The sequence below is a fragment of the Pinus tabuliformis genome, chromosome 7, assembly GCF_031772625.1.
Source record: "Pinus tabuliformis cultivar Carrire ecotype Pingquan chromosome 7, CPIR1, whole genome shotgun sequence".
Taxonomy (NCBI): Eukaryota; Viridiplantae; Streptophyta; class Pinopsida; order Pinales; family Pinaceae; genus Pinus; species Pinus tabuliformis.
Window position 1 is genome coordinate 1629283694 of NC_142293.1, and position 20620 is coordinate 1629304313.

Genomic DNA, 20620 nt, shown 5'->3' on the forward strand with positions numbered 1-20620 from the left:
TTCTAGCTTCTGCACCAAATTTTGTGGCTAGAAAACATCTGATGCTACATAAACTAACAGAACACGAACAATCAACGAGTGGCGTTGGGGATCCATGAAGTATGCTCTGCTATGGTGGAGGACCATGGCTCTCAACACTCACCCTACAAGTGCCAATGTGGCCCTTTGGAGAGCTAGGATCCCATATAGGGAGACTAAGCCCCAAATGGCGACCTACCTAGAATCTTGCATAAGATCCAATGCGTCCCCTTGGCTTCTAATACAACAAATCATTAGAATATTCAAGTAAAAGCGCTTACAAGTCATTGAATTAACAGGGCACTTCATAGTGGCATGCCCTTCCGTAGTGGGCTTTGGCATGTACAAGTGTCTCCAAGCTCAATAAGGGGTTTATCAAGGACCCTATTAGGTGGTTTCAACCTTTAAAGGGGGTGACATGTCAATGGTACATCCCTCAAGTGGCAAGTGGCAAGTGGCAAATGATATAGTAATGGAACAGAGTGGGGATCAAGGGAAACATCTAGACCACATGTCATGGCACAAGGGTAGCTATAATAGGGGAAGACCACACTTGGGTATATGAGTGTAGGAGGGGGAAATCATTGTACATGAGTTACCTCGGCCTTTGTTTTTCCACCCTTCTTCATATGTCTTTTTCCTTTGATTGTTTTTTCTTCATAATTGCTATGAGTTTCAGGGGATGAGAGCATGATGTGTATGTTGATTTTTGTAACATTGGATGTGTTCTAGCCATGAAATTTGGTGGAGAGACTAGAATACATGTATTCTCGAAAACCCATAAATCGTTTTTGGAAACTCCACCTAGAGACGACTTAATTAAAATAATTAATCTATTTTTAATGGTACCTAAGTGTAAACTTAGGAAAATTGACTAATTAAAGGGTATTAATTAATTCATGGTGAGAATCTTTTAGAAGAAGACATGGATTGAGTTTTAGTTAATCTTAGCCATCGATTATGTTTTAATCTTAGGCATTGATGTCTCAATGGGAGATTATAAGAAGAAATTCGTTGGGGGTGTGAGAACACACTTGGAGCCACCAGAAATTTGATTTTGCTGGGAAATCAATTTCCAGAGTAGCAGTTGTGAGTTGCCAGAGGTGATTCGGTAAAGTCGAAGCAGTGATCCAGTCCGGTGAGTGTGTAACAAGGATGCAGTGAGTGCCACAGAGAGGCAGCACAGAACAAAGAGGCAATACAAAGCTTCAGAGGGAGATCCGTATTTTGCCGAGGAGAAGTCGAAATTCAATGCCAGAAGCCAGAGTGGGAGCGCAAAGGCCAGGAGGATCGATTTTCCAGATAATAGCTGATCAATTAGTGAGAGAGACGTTGGTCCGAGTTGTGGGACATAGATCTGCGTAGGTTGATGCAAAGGCAGCAAGGGGCAGCTCATCTTGAGCCAGGGTCAGTGTCGGATCATTGGTGGGAGTGAGATTTTTCTCACTAGATATCCTGTCAGTTATTTCTCTATATGGAAAGCTAGCTTTGAGCTTCCATAGATTTGTACTTAGATTTACAACTGCATAATAAATAAAACCCTCAGCTGCTGCACTAGTTTTCCCAATTTGGGTTTTTCCGGGGACACTGGTCCAAAAATAATGGTGTATTATTGTGTGTGTGTGCATCTATTCTTCTGGTCTTTTTATTTCTTCCGCAATATTTATTTTGTGAAGGCTGTAGTGTATATGTTTCGATATATGCCGTAGGAAACTGCAAATAATTTTCTCAGTTAATTTAACAAATAGAAGAAATATTATCGGTTGCTGTAGTAGGATTCGGGGTTTCCGAATTTTCACAGTATAATATATAGGCAGTGGATACCCCCTTAAGGTGGTGTAGGTCATTGTCCACCAGGGGTTGGGACAATCATGGGTTTCTTAATGGAGGGGGCTCATCTAGGGCCCATAAGAACCAGGGTGATGGCCATGGATAAGGGGTAGAACTCATGTTTGGCTTTTGCCCATGTGCTAAATTTGTATATCCCGACCATCTTTTGCATTTTGTGGTACATTCCCTATTGAGAGTGTCCAAATTATGCTTCTCTTTTCTTTTTAGCTGCGTCAACCTCTGGGGCATCGTTCCAAGCCTGACCCAAGGTGTGGATAAGGGGAAGGGGAGGCCAACACTATGTGGATCCGGTGGACACATGTGGACTCGGATGGGAAAAATGATGAATGGGGTTTAAAATGAGTGGAAGGGGGTGATGTATATGGAATCAGGAAGCGAGACAACACAACCAAAATCGGGGTTTCCCATGTAGTGCCAACTTTAAAGCTAATGGCCAGTAAAGGAGATCCCATGAGACTAAGATATAAGGGTAACCATGAAATTGGGCAATGGAGACAAGAATACAGACCTAACTGACTCTTTTCGCTGAATCCCCCTACCAATCCATGCCCAAAAGTGCCCATGAAAATTAAACAAAATTACTCAAGCAAACCAATGAAAAGTCATACCTTTGGGGTTGGGAGGCCCACCTTCAAACATACATTCATAACAAATGGGCGAGGGACCACATGATTGGCTCAGGTGGTGGAGAAAATGACACATCGAGTTATCTGGGGGTTGCTAGCTGCCGACTGAGGATCATCTAGGAGAAAAAAATTCTCCTATATACACTACCCACAGGATGTGGGTAACAGTAAACAACTTGGAGAGGGATTCGTACTTTTCTTGTGCAGAATCTATATTGGATATGTATGGGATTAGATTGTCTTTCACTCCATCTACTATTAGATTCATGGCCAAGATGTCAGTTTCTCTATACTTTTCCCTTTCCTGCATCATCTGAAGATTTCTTAACTTTTCCTTGAATAAAGTCCAAAACTTTATGCTTAGAAAGAATAAGATCCATCCTCTTCTTCCATGCCTTGTAGTTGGAGGCTCCTTCTAGCTTATTTTTTGTCTTTTTTAAGGTTGCCATAGACTTTATAATATTTCTTTCACTTGATATAGATGATCCTTTCCTTAATGATCTTTGTTTGTTCCTTCCTTCTTAACCTTCCTTTCAATAGACCTACAAGCTACCTTTTTCTTTCCTCCTTCACCTTAGCTCTGATACCATGTTAGAAAATCAGAAAGGCAGAAATATTTTCTTGTATTGATAATTACTGTGATATTCTTGCAATCTTATTGACTTCTCTTTATGCTCTTCTTTTATCTTCCTTTTATCAAGCAATCATCAAGTCAAAACATGAAGATCAATGACACAAGATATATGCACTCAGCCAAGGCTAAAACCCCTTTATGGGGGAAAACCCAGTCAAACTCTTCCACTAGCAAATTCAAATCAAACTTGAGACAATCCAAGACCTTAGCCCTGACCAAAAGTCCTTCCTCCCCCACCAAGTGAGCCCTCAAATTGTCCTTCCAAACTTCAAAGATCAACTGCAACAAAACTGCATCAAAGACAAAATTTCGGCCCTACTGCTTCAAAATTTCGACCCAGCTTCAGGTCTACAACTTCGGCCCTCCTGCAGCTTCAACTTCTTCGCACGTGTGAGACAGAGAGAGAAAATCAACTTCTTCTTGCTAGACAAGTGCCTCCTTCTTTGCTATAATTTTCCCTCGCTTCTTCAGAATTTTTCTCTTCTTTTCTGCTTCCAGCTACTGCAGATCGAACTTCTTGATTGGTGCTTCAAATGATGTCGAATAGCTGCCAATATATAGTGAATCTGTGAGGTCGAATTCTCTTGATGAGGCTGACTTGTCTAGGTTGAGGCCGACTTGGTGGAGGATGCCTAAATGACCTAATTTATATTAAAATGTCTTTCTTTCTTGATAGATAAAGCCCAAGAAGGGTCTTTTACATGATGACAAAGACAAGTACTCTTGACACAAACCCTTGAAGCCTACAATGGAGGCTTTGACTTAAAAATCATTGCCCCAAACATGAGAACCATGCTTTAACAAGTCAATTTCTTTTACAGTAAAATTTATTTTTCTTTCTTTTAGCAAATACATTACATCATGATTCAAACACAATTATGAAGTCCGACACTAGATACATTTTTCAACACTAATTTCCCTTTTAGAAGATCTAGGAAATCAATGGTTGAAATTATTTCTAAGTCACTTAAATAATTTATTATTTATCCTTAGAAAATGACTTAATTGTCCACAATAATTAATTGACTTTAATTACTGTACTTTTCCTAAGACTTAACAAAGATGTCATAAATACCTAAAGAGGCAATAAATCATCTCCTACATGCCAAGACACCAAGCCTATGAAGAAGACCTTCCGAAGTTATCACTAGCTTCAACATAATTTTCAAAATTTTCAACCTATAGACATTTATTTTCATGGCCCATTAGATGCTTAATAGAGGTAGATCACACTACCAATGGAAGCTGAGGGCATCCCTATTTTCGACATGTTTTCCAGTTTTTGGGAATGCTTGCAAGAAGGAACAATAAATCATGTTTAATTTCCAATATAAAATTATCTTATTCTCGTCTTAATGCTTATATGTAAAAGGGTATTCTGGATAATTGGTCAGACTGGCGATATCTATCTTATGCTTTTGAATTGAACATCGTTATTACCTAGGGATTTGGTATACTTAAAAGTTGAAGCAGAGCTTTTTCTCTCGCTGTTTTCTAATGAGCATGGTCATTGTTTAATCTTCACATTTTTTTATATAACCTAGTATCTTGAATTTCCTGCAGAGCGTGACTCTCAAGTATCATACTTCCAAGATTTCAGCTTTTTCTGACCTGCAATCATTGACTTCCTTTGGATTCCGAGGAGAGGCACTAAGTTCACTTTGTGCTTTGGGAGATGTGACCATTGTAACTAGAACAAGGCATGAAACTGTTGGTACACAATTGACATTTGACCATTCAGGTCTGATTTCTTCCCAGAAAAGTATGGCACGTCAGATTGGTACTACTGTTACAGTGACAAAATTGTTTTCATCTTTGCCTGTAAGGTATAAGGAGTTCAGTCGAAATATTCGCCGAGAATATGGCCGACTTCTGTCCCTATTGCATGTGAGATAGCAGTTCCTTTTTGTCTTGTTAGTACTAAGCTTCATGGAATACAATGATTCTGTTTTTTCCTTGTGAATATTACTTTGCAATGCTGGGTTTGTGCAACCAAGTACATAAGAATGTTTTGCCGTGTTGTATCTTGTTTTGCAATGTTTTACCTTCATGAAGGATGTAGAATATTTCTAATTGTGTTCCAGGAAAATGCGATAAATATAACAAATACTTGTTTGATTATGTGGGTATATGTCAATAGTGTTTGAGGTCCAAGTTCATAATAATAGTTTTCGCTACAAATAAGAGTAGATAGTTCAACCAACTGAGTTATTGAGACAGAATTATACGTGCATTTTAGTGAAATACTAAGGGCATCTTAATTTTGGGAACACATAGAATGTCATAAATCACATAGAATGTCATTCATGAGAACACATAGAATGTCATTAAGTTCTTTTCGATTGTCTTTTGTTTTTTCTTGTAAAAATCCTTCCTTTGGCTATTATTATGTGAAAAATATATACATACAGTGTACTTTTTACAAAAAAGAAAGGGCCATCTAGGGTGCCACCATGAGCAAAAGATAGTTGGCATAAAATCCATAAATGCTAACAAAATCACCCTAGATCAACTACTATAAATATAATCCCACTTGCCATATGACATATACATTTCTCCCCAAAAACGTTGCCATTAAGGCACAAAAAAGCCATGACATCAAACATTAAAGAGACTAAATCAAGGCACCACAGAGAATCAGACTTGCATCAGGTGGAGGACCATCCTTGTCATTTTTAGAGTTCCCCCAGCCTTCATTTGCCATTTGCATGTTAGGTACAAACATTATTCCAACTTTTCAAGGTTGCTTCTCCTTCTCTGAAATCGCCAACTCCTGAGTTGGAAATTTGTTGTTTAATGGCCATACAAGTGGGTTGTATGATCAGTTGTAGTGATGCTTTCTCCCCTTCCCTACTGCTTGATGGAGAAAAAGAGTCTAGGAAGGCAATATGATGTCTTACGATTGACTATTATACGTCTTTAGCATGTCTTCATTCACAATTAGTTGAAAATATATTGTCACTATGTTATCATGTGGATGTGCACATATATTGCAGGAAATGTCGAGTATAGGGCAATACCAGGCTTGTTTAAATGCAGAAATGCATGTGGTACGGCTTTGAAACACATTTCTGGTTGTATAAAATTACAAATGCATACCATATGTGGGAATCATGTTTCATATGGCTTGAAACACAATTTCGGACCCATCCTAATCTTTGTAAGATGGATTTCCGATGCTAAATCTGCCTATTTTGACTTGGTTTGACCAAAAATGCTTCCTTTAGCTTTCTTTTTTATTCTTTCAGTTAAATTTTTAACATTAACATTAATTGTTTCAGGATGTTTAAGAGTGGTTCCAACCTGGTCGGACTTTATATGGAAAAAGTAAAAGTCACATCCCATTCAAATTCAACAGACTACACAATTTTCAATATTTCAAGATTGGCATGATTGAAGTGTTTTCATTTCATTCTATTATGTGTGAGGTTATGGGATTGGCATTTAATCAAGAGCACCAACCCTTCTATGTACTCTGATGTTGGTGGTGTTGTTTGTTGAAATCCTTGTTCATAGCCTAAGAAAAAATGTGCTCTTTTCACAAGCGAAAACCATTGGTAGGCATGTTATGCTTTTTCTAGCATATTTTTAAGGCTCGGATTGGGCAATTTCATCAAAGTTGGATGGTGTTGATTGATGTCCTTGGAAGATCGAGGTAGAGTCAAAGGATAGACAAGAGGCAAAGGGTGATACTAATGACGAGGGCCCCAATATAGGCGATGGTGGAAAATTATGTGTCATTTAAATGTTTTTACTCATTTATTCATAACTCTTTCTTTTAAAGTTTCAATATAATGTGCTATTTATAAAATTGTTCTCTCTCTCTCTCTCAAAATATTAATATAAGAATGTAGTAGTTAGATCCCTTCTCAAACAATGGTTGACTATTGTTGAAATTTGGCACCTGAGGATAGGTGGTTCCCTAAGGCTTTGATCTTTGGCCTAGGGAAAAGTGTCCAAAAGAATTTAATTTTTCTCTTAAAGTGACTTTTTTTTTTTTTAGTGTGGTTCACGGGCACCGGAGTGGCCGCTACGTCCACATAGAGAAGCGGGGCAGCTCCACCCGAAGGGATCTGCCGGTCGGCCATATCAGGCCTAACCCCGAGGGTGTCGAGGAGATTTGACCCCGTGACCTCCCAAACCGGGAGAGTACTTGCAACGGGAACTCGACCATTTGAGCTATCCCTCGGGGCTTCCTAAAGTGACTTTATAATTTTTATAAAGTCAAATCTAATTTAAAAGTGACTTTAATAAAGTCAATGTAAAATTAGAAAGGAAAAGTGACTTTGGAAATAAATGACTAAGAGGGTCTTTATTAAAGTGGGGTGAATTAAAAAATAGAAAGTGAGATTTAAATGAGCATTTAATTTCAGCCCTAGATCTCAATCTATTTCAGCCATTGGATTTAGGGATCACCCAAAAGTTACTTAGGGTTAGATTAAAGGAGGAAAATGAGGAAAATGTCGTTCATTCTTTCATGAGCAGATTGGGAGAAGGAGAGCAAGAGAGCAAGGGAGATTTCTGGACAGGGAGGAGAAGGAGGCAGCAGCTTGGCACACATTCCAAGGCAGCATTCCAGCAAGTCCGTACAGCTGAGTTAGCATATAGTGAAAGGCAGATTTTTGGGCACGATTTTCAAGGAGGCTGTACAACAGTTTGCACAGAAATCAAGGAGCAGAAATCTGAGTTTGCTGGCACGATTTTCAAGGAGGCCGTACAACAGATTTTCAAGGAGGCCATACAACAGTTTTTGGCACAGAAATCGAGGAAATCGTACAGCAGAATTTCTAGCAGCTTGTACGATTTTCTAGGTAGGCTGTACAATAGAATATCTGGTTGAAAATTGGCACAGAAATCGAGGAGGACGTACAACATTTATTGCTGTTCAGATTTTGTTGTTTGCAAGTTTTTCCAGTTGGCTGTGAGGCACGGAAAACGAGATAAGTTGTAAAAGTTTACTTGCTGATTTTTGCTGAATATTTCTCACTGTAAAAAGCATTTTCCAGAAATAAGAAAGAGCTCTCGAACTGGTTTTCCCCAAGAGTTGTAGGGGGTTTTTCCAGGGTCACCTTGACCAAAAATCACTGTGTTTAAATGTGTTAAATGGCTGTTTGTATGTGCTGATTTTTATATTTCTGCGTTTTCTAGCATTCTGTAAAATTTCAAGAATTTGTGTTTTCAGCAAAATTTATTTTCCAATTGTTGAATGTATGGATATGGGAAAGGGCATTTAACAATTTTGGAGAAATAAGGTGAAACTGAAAACCAGGGTGGGAAATGAGAAATTTCTACATGGTATCAGAGCTTGAGTGCTGAAGTGCAGTTTGGGACAGCAAGGAGGAAAATTACAGCTTGCTGATTTTTCACTCAGAAAATTCCAGCAAGCTGATTTTTCACAAACAACAGTTTTATCTTTACTACAATAGTGCTATTTTTCAGTTTTAGGACAGCAGGATGTCATTGGGATTGAGGGTGGAGGATAGGCTGGATGGGAATACAAATAACAACGTTTGAAAGGAGAGAATGCAGAGTATCTTTGAAGAGGCAGAAGTCTGGGACATCATGGTGCATACCACACAGAACCCTATTGTTGTGCCTATTGTCGCACAGATTGACACGACAACGCTCAGATCGGGGGCTGTCACCCTGATCCCCGATCTCTCCATTTAAGCTTGTCTCCCACGGCTAAGGGGGGTAGACCCTATACGAAAATGGGTGACCAACTGTGAACCAGTTGGGTTGGGAGACACGAAAGGAAATCAACACTTAATTGATTCAGAAGTTAATGGACCAGTGCCTTATGGGTTTGATTTTTTAAACGATCACTTAGTAAATATTTCGGAAATGTAAACCATGTGTAGCAATCATTTATCATCAAATGACTAGAACAATGCAAGATATCTGTTAAAACCACAAAGTTCTTATAATGACCAAATCTCAATAACGATATCCAGTAATTAAAAATTTTGAAGAGATGAATGCTTTAAACAACCACGCAAATCATGAATCATTTAACCAGATATCACATTTATGCAGCTAAATCTTCAAGATGATCATTTGTGTGCAGACTTGCATAAATCGAAAATCTAAATCTCAGCATAAAAATATAACGTGATAATTTCCCGAGGAAAACTGAACCTGGCAAAAATCTCCGACAATATTTTTATGATTTAAAAAAAAAAAAAATGAAAATGAAACCTTAAATCCAAAAAATGAATTAAACCAAAAAAAGAAATCTTTTATCAAATTTTCTATTATATATATATTATTATTATTATTATTATTTATTATTTATTTTTTTAATTTTAACACAAAACTTCAAACTAAAATCTAAACTAAAACTAAAACTATAAAAATCAAAACTAAATTAAAGTCTAAAGCTCTAACTAAAACCTAATTTTTTTTTTTTTTAATTAATTAATTAATTTATTATTGTTTTTTAAATTTTTTATTTATTTATTTTTTTTATAAAGATTCGAAAAAAAAAACTAAAACAAAATCTAGACTAAATTTAAATCTAAAATTTAAATAATCTAAACACTATACAAAACCTAAACTAAAATAAAGAATGAAAAATCAACTTTAATTTTTTTTTTTCTTTATTTTTTATAAAACCTAAAAGATAAGAACACAAACCTATGCTATGAAATAAAACGACTAAGAAAACTACGCTAAAACTCAAAACTATAGTTTAAATAAATGAAAATAAAAAAATCAAAGTCTAATTTCATGTGGTATGACCCAACAACGCAAGGAGACTTACGATGATACCCCAAGAACGCAGGCGGCTTCACGCTGAGACCCAAAATCGCAGGCAGAATCACGTACAATAGCAATAGAGCTTACCTGGCGTCCACGGGAGAAGAACGGTTTATGTGAGATTTGACTGCGCTCATACTCTCACCTGATGCCCATACGCAGGTTTTGCAGGTGTTTTTCAATGGATAGAAGACAGCAAACGCCGACATCGTGGGAGAGAGCCACCTGAAACCGCACACACAGTCACGATACCCTCTTACAGCAGGATCGTGGCACCCTTGACCACTTGGATTGCTGGAGACTTGCAGGCGGAGGAGGCTTCGATGGAAGACAGCAAAAAACTTGTGAAAGATTGCTGGACGGATATACGTAACAGAGTTTTTTAAAAAAAAAATTCAACGCACCAAATCACCACGCCTGCAATTTACTGCTTTTTATACACTTGTTAGCCCGACGGCGGTAGGAGAGCCCCCAAAAAAATGTGAATGCACGGCGGTGTGTAAAAAAAACTTCTTTGATATCTCCTTTCAGGCCAGGTTTGCAGATACGTGGAGCTTTTTAGCAGCTTGATGGTGGCTACAGTGCAGCAGCGTGGGTCCTTAAAAAAAAAAAGAATTTTAACCAGTGCTCAGAGCTTGAAATCGTTACCCACAATGCTTGGCGGCAACCATAAATTTTTAAAATTTTGAATCAACTGCTCCGTTACCCTTGAAACGTTTCTCAAACAAAAATGCACCTGTAACCTGCAAGGAAAAAAAAAAGAAAAAAAAAAGAAAAAAAAGAAAAACCCTAATATAATATGGGCATAAAACAAAATTTAAACCCTAGATGATCTAAACAGTTTACAGTATTTACAAACTGAAAGCTCTTAAGAAGCCAGATTTATCAATAATCACAGTAATATTATCAGAGTTTAATTTTAATGTAAAACGCTTCAGAAAACCCTGCATGCATTCATAAAAAATATATTTCGAATGATAAGCCCGGGATCAAGAACTCGCTGGGCTCTTTCAGAAAACACAACCCGGGAGTTGGCTGGTTCAGCCGAGAACTTCCCCTAACGCCCGGTAATCTAAAAAAAAGGATTTCCTGCACAGCTTAAAATCAACCATCAACATAGAAGGAGAAAACAATAGTGAAACCCCGATCAAATGGAGATACCTGCCAATATATTTCAGAATCTAAACTATCATTCAAACCTCAAAGATCAGACAAGATACCTGTGCCTAGATCAATCTTCATTAAGCTATCATTAATGGCTGAAAATAAAATTATGCAGAACAAATAAAACAATCTTACAGCATTTTCAAAAGAGTAACACCAGCAAGATTTTTAACCCCAAAGTTTTCTTTATTGCACAAAAAAAATGAACTACAAGAGAGCTTCTTCAGCACAAGACTCACAGATCTTCCTTCCTCAAATGACCCCTAGCACCCTATTTAAAGGAAAAGATCCCAACGGCTAGTTCGAGTGATCCATGTCGAAATGATCTCGATCGTCGATGAGAATCAAGATATCTCTTAATCTCATCCGTCGAATTAGTTAATTCATTAAAAAAATGAAATTTTGCATGTATTTACTCAAAATATTATTATTTTATTATTTTTTTAGGGTTTTTGCTTTATTTTATAATTTATTATTATTTATTATTTATTATTATTATTTATTATTTTATTATTTTTATTTTTTATTTATTATTTTATTTTTCAGTTATTTATTTATTTATTTTTTAATTTTAATTCATTTTTAAATGGATCCTCGAACTTAGCCTTTGGAAAAATCACCTAGGACCTAGGACTTAGGACTCATGAGGGGATTTAAAACATTTTCCAACCCTCAAGACACTTTACATCATGACTTTTACAATTTTACATCTTAAGGGGAAAAACCCATTTAACATAGACCCTCATAAATCACCCAGTTCTGCGACACAACTATAATCTAGCAGATTAACACACTAGGATTCTCCTAAGATTCTAATGACAAAATCCATCCCGGCTTTGGGGTTAGGCTGAAGGAAAACTTTGCCGATCATGGATCGGTGAGACGAAAAACCTTCCGGGACGTAGATTATCACTTAGAAAATTAGGTCCACCTAGGCAATTTACAGACATGACTCATATCTGCTAAGATTATTTACAATTTATACATGCAGACTGGGTTTACAACATAAATTGATCAAGCTGTCGATGACTGAAGGATGGCATGGACATGTCGATCAAGCGCTACCCTTTTTGCAAAGAAAAAAGGGGGTGTACTGCTATGGGCGGTTGACCGGTAGTGGTCAACATCTGGCTCTACTTGGGGACACGTTGCTGCACTGTAGGAATGTGAGAATCCAGAATTTGCATCCACGCAACGCACAACAGAAATAAGTAGCGTCCATTCAAAAATCATCATATAACATTTAAGCACATAAAAGATAGAAGCTCTTTAACTATGAAAAGTAAATCTAATCTAAAACAGAAATGAAATGCTGAAATGACAAGGAGTAGGGATAGAAATACAATACAAAGGATGCCCTATGGCATCAGATATCATCTTTGAAGAACAACTTGAGCATTTGGCCATTCGCTTGTAGATCAAGTGGTCCGCCATCCAGTCTGCTCAAGTGGAATGAGTTTGGTCCAGCTATATCTCGAATGATGTAAGGTCCCAGCCACAAACTGTCAAACTTCTTATGTTTTCCTGGTTTCTCATTCTTGCGGTCCCAAAGCAATACCATATCTCCCACCTGCAAAGATCTAGATCGAGAAAATTTATCAAAGCTTTTCTTAATGTTAGATTGATTTTTACATATGGCATCAAAAGCTGTCCTACGAGCTTCATCTAACTCCACAATCTGATCTATTCTATTCTGAACAACATCTTTATTAGTAGAAAAATTCTGGAGGAGCTGATAAGCTGGCAATTTGAGGTGCACAGGTAAAGTTACATCCAAGCCATAAACTAATTCAAAGGGAGATTTACCAGTAGCTTTCTTCTTAGTGATTCTATCTGCCCATAAAGCATACTTGATTTTGCTGTCCCATGATCTCTTATTGTCTCCTACTATCTTCTTGATAATGGTTATGAGATTCTTGTTACTTGATTCAGCCAGACCATTACCCCGAGGATAGTAATTTGACGAATGAGATAAGACAATGCCATACTTAAAACAAAAAGAAGAAAACTCTAAAGAACTAAAAGCTTTGGCATTGTCAGTAGTGATCTTAGCGGGGACACCAAATCTAGTGATGATGTTATTTTCAATGAAATCCATAATAACCTTTTCAGTGGCATTCTTAGCAAGAATGGCTTCAACCCATTTAGTAAAATAATCGTAGCGGTCAAAATCCATGAGTAGCCATTGCTAGAATTTTCATGGAACTTCCCTATGAAGTCCAGACCCCAATGTTGAAAAGGTGCCTCTACAATAACAGGTTGTAGAGGCAGGGCAGCAAGCTTCTGTTTCCCAGTGAATAGTTGACAGGCTTGACAGGCTCTAACAAACTTGTGCACATCAGAAAAGATTGAAGGCCAATAATAGCCAGCTCTCAGGATTTTGTGAGCGGTAGTTCTAGCAGCATAATGACCACCACAAAATCCTGAATGAAACTCAGAGATTAATTTCTTGGACTCAACGTCGTCAACACACCTAAGCACTATGCCCTCAGGATTTCTCCATCCAAGGCCATCCTTCATAAGGCAATACTTAGTGGCTTTTAGTCTAAGAGCCCTTCTCTTATGAGCGACTAAATGGTTAGGACATGCAAGATTCATCAAGTAATAAACTATGTCCTTGTACCACTCATGCTCTCCTAATCTTTGCAACTCTGGCGAAGATAGATCGCTAAGACAAAACAAACCAAGAGTCTTTTCATTACCTTCAGTTAACATCTGAGCTAAACCTTGGCCTTTGACCAGCTTGGTGGGTCTGATCTCTAAATCATACTCCTGTATTTTAGTAACCCACCTAGCACGCGTCCCTAAGCAATCAACTTGAGTTAATATATCCTTGACAGCAGAATGTGGGACGAAAGCAATGATTTTAGAATAACCCACATAAGTTTTAAAGTGCTTAAGAGACTTGACCAGGGCATAAGCCTGCTTTTCCATGGTATTGTACTTCAATTCGGAATTTTGAAGTGCTCTACTCATGAAAGCAATAGGCTGCTCGTGACCATCTTTATTCTTTTGAAGTAGGACACCAGCAATGGTATCTTCGGAAGCGAAAGAAAAAATCATGAAATCCTTGGAATAATCGGGACTAACTAAGACAGGAGCTCTTGCGATAGCACATTTGATTTCTTGGAAAGCCTTTTTGCCATCTTCTTGCCAAACAAATCTCACATCTTTCTTTAGAAGATTTTGAATAGGCTTAGCTATTTCTGCGTAATTTGGAATAAACCTTCTAATAAAATTTATCTTTCTGAGAAAAGACTGAAGGGATTTAAGATTATGAGGGAGAGGAATCTTTTGGATTGCTTCAATCCTTTTAGGATCAATTTTGATTCCTTCCTTAGAAATGATATGGCCGAGTAATTTCCCTTCCGTTACTCCAAAAACTGACTTAGCTGGATTCAAAGAAATCCCGTATTCTCTACATCTATCGAAGACTTGCCTAAGATGATTTATATGACTGATACCATCTTTAGAGAAAACACTAAGATCATCTTGGTAAATTTCAATAAACTTCCCGATTAACCCTTTGAAGGCATAATCCATAGCCCTTTGGAATGTAGCCCCAACGTTTGTTAATCCAAAAGGCATTTTGATGTATTCAAAAGTACCCCATGGCGTTGTGAAAGTGGTTTTATGCCGATCTTCCTTCTTAACCCAAACTTGATTGTACCCAGAGAAACCATCTAGCAGTGACATCATTCCAGAGCCGGTTACTCTTTGCAACAAAGTTTCCATGTTTGGCAAAGGGTAATTATCCTTTTTGCATGCTAGATTAAGGTTTCTAAAATCGACACACAGCCTTATCGTACCATTCTTTTTTCTAACAATCACCAGATTCGAACACCATGTCGAATGCCTCGTTTGGGCAATGATCCTTGCTGCAAGCATTTTCGCAAATTCTTTCTGAACTAAGGGGGCTAATTTAGGATTAATTTGCCTAAGTTTCTGACGTAAGGGTTTAGCATTTTCATCTTTTAAGGGGATAGTATGTTCCATGACATCTTCCCTATAGCCCTTTAATTCATCATAAGGAAAAGCTAAAACATCTCGATACTTGCGAAGTAAATCAGTTAACTTTTCTCTTTCCTCCACACTAGTACCTCTACCAATTTTAACCATTTTCGGGTTTTCAGAAGTACCAATGTTAATCTCGAGATATTCGCCTGGGTCCATCTTGTTTTCTTTTTTCAGCTTCGTAGCATCATGCCGATCAAAATGTTGCTCTAGGGCAACCACATTCCTAGGAGTAGGATTTATGATATGCTCATGATTTAAAGATCCATCCTCCTCGGAAACTATCCGGAAATCCTCAAACTCTTCCAAACTATTAAGAAAACGAATGACTTGCTTTTCATCATTGAAGACCTGCCAATGCTCTGAGTTATCTGGAACAGATGGTCTGAATATTAGTTCCATTTTGATCTTGTCGTTAATTAGCTCATCAGATAACTGGAAAGTAGTAGCGGCTACGACAAGTTCATCTGCCAAACTATTCTGCTCTCTTGGAATTGCTTTGAGGTCAAGGGCATCAAAATGCTCCATAGTATCCCACACAGCATTTCGATAATTTCTTAATCTTTGATTTCTGCATGTGAATTTATTTTTAAGCTGCATGATAACCAAATCAGAATCCCCTTTAATGCTAAGCAATTTAACCTTCAAGGACTTGGCCAACTCAAGCCCCAACAATATAGCCTCATATTCAGCGACATTGTTGGTTGCTTCAAATTCTAATTGATAGGCAAACTTGAAAATGTGACCAAGGGGATATTTAAGCACTATTCCAACACCTTTACCATGCCTAGATGACGCACCATCGAAGTACATATACCAAACTTTACCCTTGAGATCCCCAATCTTATCATTGGGAGGGATTATAAAATTAGACATGATGGCATAGTTCCCAATGTCAGATTGCTCTTTGATTATTTCGTTGTGAGGTCTCTTAGGATCTTCAACATGAAATTTTCTTTCGGGCTCTCTATTTAGTCTTACAAAACCATCACCCCTAGGGGAAGGAATCATAGCATATGACCAGTTCATTTGAATACTTCCTCCTAGATCAGAGGCCCACTTTCTAGATAACAACATACCCCAAGCATCAGGCACATCCACAACAACAATATCCATGACAACCATGATGTCTGGGTAAACTGAAAGATGAACTTGTAAATCTTTGATTAAACCATGTACTTCGATTTTCTTAGAATCCATGGCGCATATGTTATAGTAGGGTCTAGAAACTCTTAAGTTAAGCTGTTCCATGACCCTTTTAGTCATAACGCAAGCTGATGCACCAGAATCCAACTTGCAATTATTCAATTTATATCCATTAACTAATAAGGTGATAAAGAAAGGCTGGTGATCTTTGTTATCAGCATCTAAGCTTTGCAAATATATGGGAGCATCATGATAGTCAACTTCCCGAGTCTTCTATTGAGAGGTATTGACTTGAGGACCTTGAATCGCTTTTAGTAACTTGTCTCTTTGGGAAGGGATTTTAGGAATCTCGGAGACAGGAACCCAGATTTTTGCATTGTTAAACCAACTTCCCAAATCGACATCTATTCTAGAGTTTACACCAGGATTAAAAGTTCGAGGGGGAATTTGATTCCCACTTTGATCTTTATCCCTTCTCTGATAGGTCAAACCCTTATCTCTAGCAATTTCCAAGATTTGTTCGGGAGAGGGTTTTTCACCATATAACCTAGCCAAAATATCATCTTCATTTTCAAGGTTATTTATACTAAAAGCTGATGAAGGATTCATAACATCATAACTCCTTTCTTTGACTTCTATCCAATCATTCATAGGCAAAGGGAACTTGCTTCCTACTACGTTTATTTGATCACCTGTTCCAAACATTCCATTATCTAAAATTCTTTTAACGATGGGACAAGTGGCCTCTTCATGAAGAGCATCGCAAACTCGACAGTAAGGAGGAGCATTATCAACCAGATTAGTTAGCGGATTAGGAGGTCTCTGCTCACTAGATTGACCCTTCTTTTGCCAATTATTATTTCTATTATTATTATTTCGAGGCTGGAAATTTTGCGTTTGCGTTCTTTCCATTTGGATCAACCTATTTTGCGAAGTGTTTATCTCCTTACTATGATTAATTTCCATAGTTTCAATTTTTTGAAGCAACTTGAGAACAAGCTCACTTTCAGGCTCTTGAACTGCTTTTCCCTTAGGTTCCTTTATTTTCGTAGCAGCCCTATCAAAACCTGGGATCTCAGACTTCCCAGATGCGGCCTTGTCCTTTTCAAGTTCTACAGCTAAGGCTTGGCAATCTCTATAATCATTAAGTTTAGCACGCCTTAATTCATAAGATGGCTCAGGACTAAAGGCATCAATGTAAAAATCTTGGAGAGTTTTATCTGTAGGTTTATAGTCTTGAGGTAATTCTCTAACAATACCATTAAACCTTTTATTAAATTCTTCAACAGTTTCATCCTCTCTCTTTTTTATTAGGCTAATAGCTTTTACGAGGTGTCTTCCTTCTCTCTTATCTCCATATTTTTCTTTAAATGCATTAATGATCGATTGTAAGGAGTTAAACGAATTCTGAGGCTTTTCTGCAAACCAATCATAGGCATCGCCTCCTAGAGTCAAGATGAAGAGAGTCATTCTGACATCTTCATGATCAAAATCAGCAGATCTTGCATACTTAGCCATCCATATGCTAAAATCTCGCAAATGGGAATTAGCACTAATCGCATTGTCTCCTTGAAAGTTAGGCAATTTATCTATCCCAACAGATGGAATGTCGTTGGGATATCCTGGAATGTTAGAAAAATCACAAGGGGCATACATATCCATGATGCTGTGCCTAACTTGCCCTTTAAAAAGCAAATGAATATCAGAGAGGGCTTCTTGTCCAAGATTTCCAAGAAGTGTACGAGAAGCGAGTTTGTGTAATCGTACCCTGAGGACCTTTTCAGGATCAGGAGTAAGGTTGCACAGACTGCTTGGATGTCTTCTAGTATACACTCTTGAAGATAATATATGAAGTGGAGTCGCCACCTGAACAAGAAGTAAAACACGAAAAAGCTTGAGATGAAAGAACCAAAGACAGAAAAACTCTATCCCCGGCAACGGCGTCAAAAAATGTTGGCGTTGCCGGCTCAAACGAATGATAGAAAGATGAACGATGAATGATAAAAAGTCGTTGAAACACCGAGAATAAAGTATCCCCGACAACGACGCCAAAAAATGTTGTCGCACAGATTGACACGACAACGCTCAGACCAGGGGCTGTCACCCTGATCCCCGATCTCTCCGTTTAAGCCTGTCTCCCATGGCTAAGGGGGGTAGACCCTATAGAAAAATGGGTGAGCAACTGTCGACTAGTTGGTTTGGGAGACACGAAGCACTAAAATGATTTTATTAATTTAGCGGACCAGTGCCTTATAAGATTTATGATTAAACGATTACTTGCTAGATGATATAGAAATATAAACCATGAACAACAATCATTTGTTATCAAATAACTAGAACAGTGCAAGATATCTGTTGAAACCACGAAGTTCTTATAATGACCAAAGCTCAATAACGATATCCAGTAATTAAATTTTTTTGAAGAGATGAATGCTTTAAACAACCACGCAAATCATGAATCATTAACCAGATATCACATTTATGCAGCTAAATCTTAAAGATGATCATTCATGTGCATAAATCGAAAATTTAAATCTCAGCATGAAAAATATAACGTGATAATTTCCCGAGAAAAACTGAATCTGGCAAAAATCTCCCACAATATTTTTTATGATTTTATGATTTAAAATTTTTAAAAGAGACTCTTTAAATTTTAAACTAAAACAAAACTTTTTAAATCGAAAGGGGTCTATTCTAATATTAAAATTAAACTAATAGCTAAAAACGTATAACACTAAATTTAAAACAATAAAAAATAATTGTAACTGAATGCTAAACCACAAGATCTAAACTAAGGAAAAGTCGTAACCCTAGACTAATCCTTAATCTAAAAATTAAATCGAGCATCTAAAATCTAAACATATATTAAAAAAAAAAAAAAAACTAAAACTCTAAACTAAAATGCAAATGAATACCAAATCTCACTCACGCTGAAACGATACGCAGACTTACACAGAGATTACCTGGCCCGTGAATGAAGACGGCAGACAACATGCGCTTGCTGGCTTTCATGTAAATTCTAAATGTGCGTTGAAAAGCAAAACTGTGCTGCGTCCTCACCCATCCGTCATCAAAGAAACCAGCAAACCTCACGCTGATCTCTACGTTCCTCTCCACCTACATTCCTCTCTGTTCACCATCAAAATACTCCGCAGACAAAGAAGAACGCTTTTGTTCTGCGTACCTGTCACTGCGTCCAGAGTGCGTTGGGCATTTTTGTGTGGGAGTTTCAGGTGAGAAAACATCAGCAGAAGCCTTTCAACGCATTTAGAATTTACATGAAAGCCAGCAAGCGTATGCTGTCCGCCGTCTTCATTCACGGGCCACGTAATCTCTGCATAAGTCTGCGTATCGTTTCAACGTGACTAAGATTTGCGTGACTGAGATTTGGTATTCATTTGCATTTTAGTTTAGAGTTTTAGGTTTTTTTTTTTTTTATAATATATGGTTAGATTTTAGATGCTCGATTTAATTTTTAGATTAAGGATTAGTCTAGGGTTACGACTTTTCCTTAGTTTAGATCTTGTGGTTTAGCGTTCAGTTACAATTATTTTTGATTGTTTTAAATTTAGTGTTATACGTTTTTAGCTATTAGTTTAATTTTAATATTAGAATAGACCCCTTTCGATTTAAATAGTTTTGTTTAATTTAAAATTTAAAGTGTCTCTTTTAAAATTTTTAAATCATAAAATCATAAAAAATATTGTGGGAGATTTTTGCCAGATTCAGTTTTTCTCGGGAAATTATCACGTTATATTTTTCATGTTGAGATTTAAATTTTTGATTTATGCACATGAATGATCATCTTTAAGATTTAGCTGCATAAATGTGATATCTGGTTAATGATTCATGATTTGCGTGGTTGTTTAAAGCATTCATCTCTTCAAAATTTTTTAATCACTGGATATCGTTATTGAGCTTTGGTCATTATAAGAACTTCGTGGTTTCAACAGATATCTTGCACTGTTTTAGTTATTTGATAACAAATGATTGCTGTTCATGGTTTATATTTCTATATCATCTAGCAAGTAATCGTTTAATCATAAATATTATAAGGCACTGGTCCGCTAAATTAATAAAATCATTTTAGTGCTTCATGTCTCCCAAACCAACTGGTCGACAGTTGCTCACCCATTTTTCTATAGGGTCTACCCCCCTTAGCCGTGGGAGACAGGCTTAAACGGAGAGATCGGGGATCAGGGTGACAGCCCCCGGTCTGAGCGTTGTCGTGTCAATCTGTGCGACAACAGTGCCTACTGATGCCAATCAGTTGGCTAAGTATAATAAAAAGAACAACAAGGGTAAGAGACTAATTCTAGACGGAGTCAAAAACCATTGCATTCCTCATGTGAGAGGAAAGAGAAATGCCCATGAGATGTGGACAACATTGTCCAATCTCTACCAGAGT

At 37.4% G+C, this 20620-nt stretch overlaps 1 protein-coding gene across 9 annotated transcripts in view; it reads left to right on the top strand.

Moving 5' to 3' along the window:
• Nucleotides 1–20620, top strand: part of LOC149254501 (DNA mismatch repair protein PMS1-like) — a 422021-nt gene that overhangs the window by 121032 nt on the left and 280369 nt on the right. For 8 of the 9 annotated variants that reach the window (XM_089460181.1, XM_089460177.1, XM_089460175.1 and 5 more), the window contains one exon: nucleotides 4693–5016. In XM_089460181.1, the coding sequence (XP_089316307.1) occupies nucleotides 4693–5016 (324 nt within the window). The remainder of the gene's footprint in view (nucleotides 1–4692; nucleotides 5017–20620) is intronic. The other variant, XM_089460183.1, reaches the window with a different exon arrangement.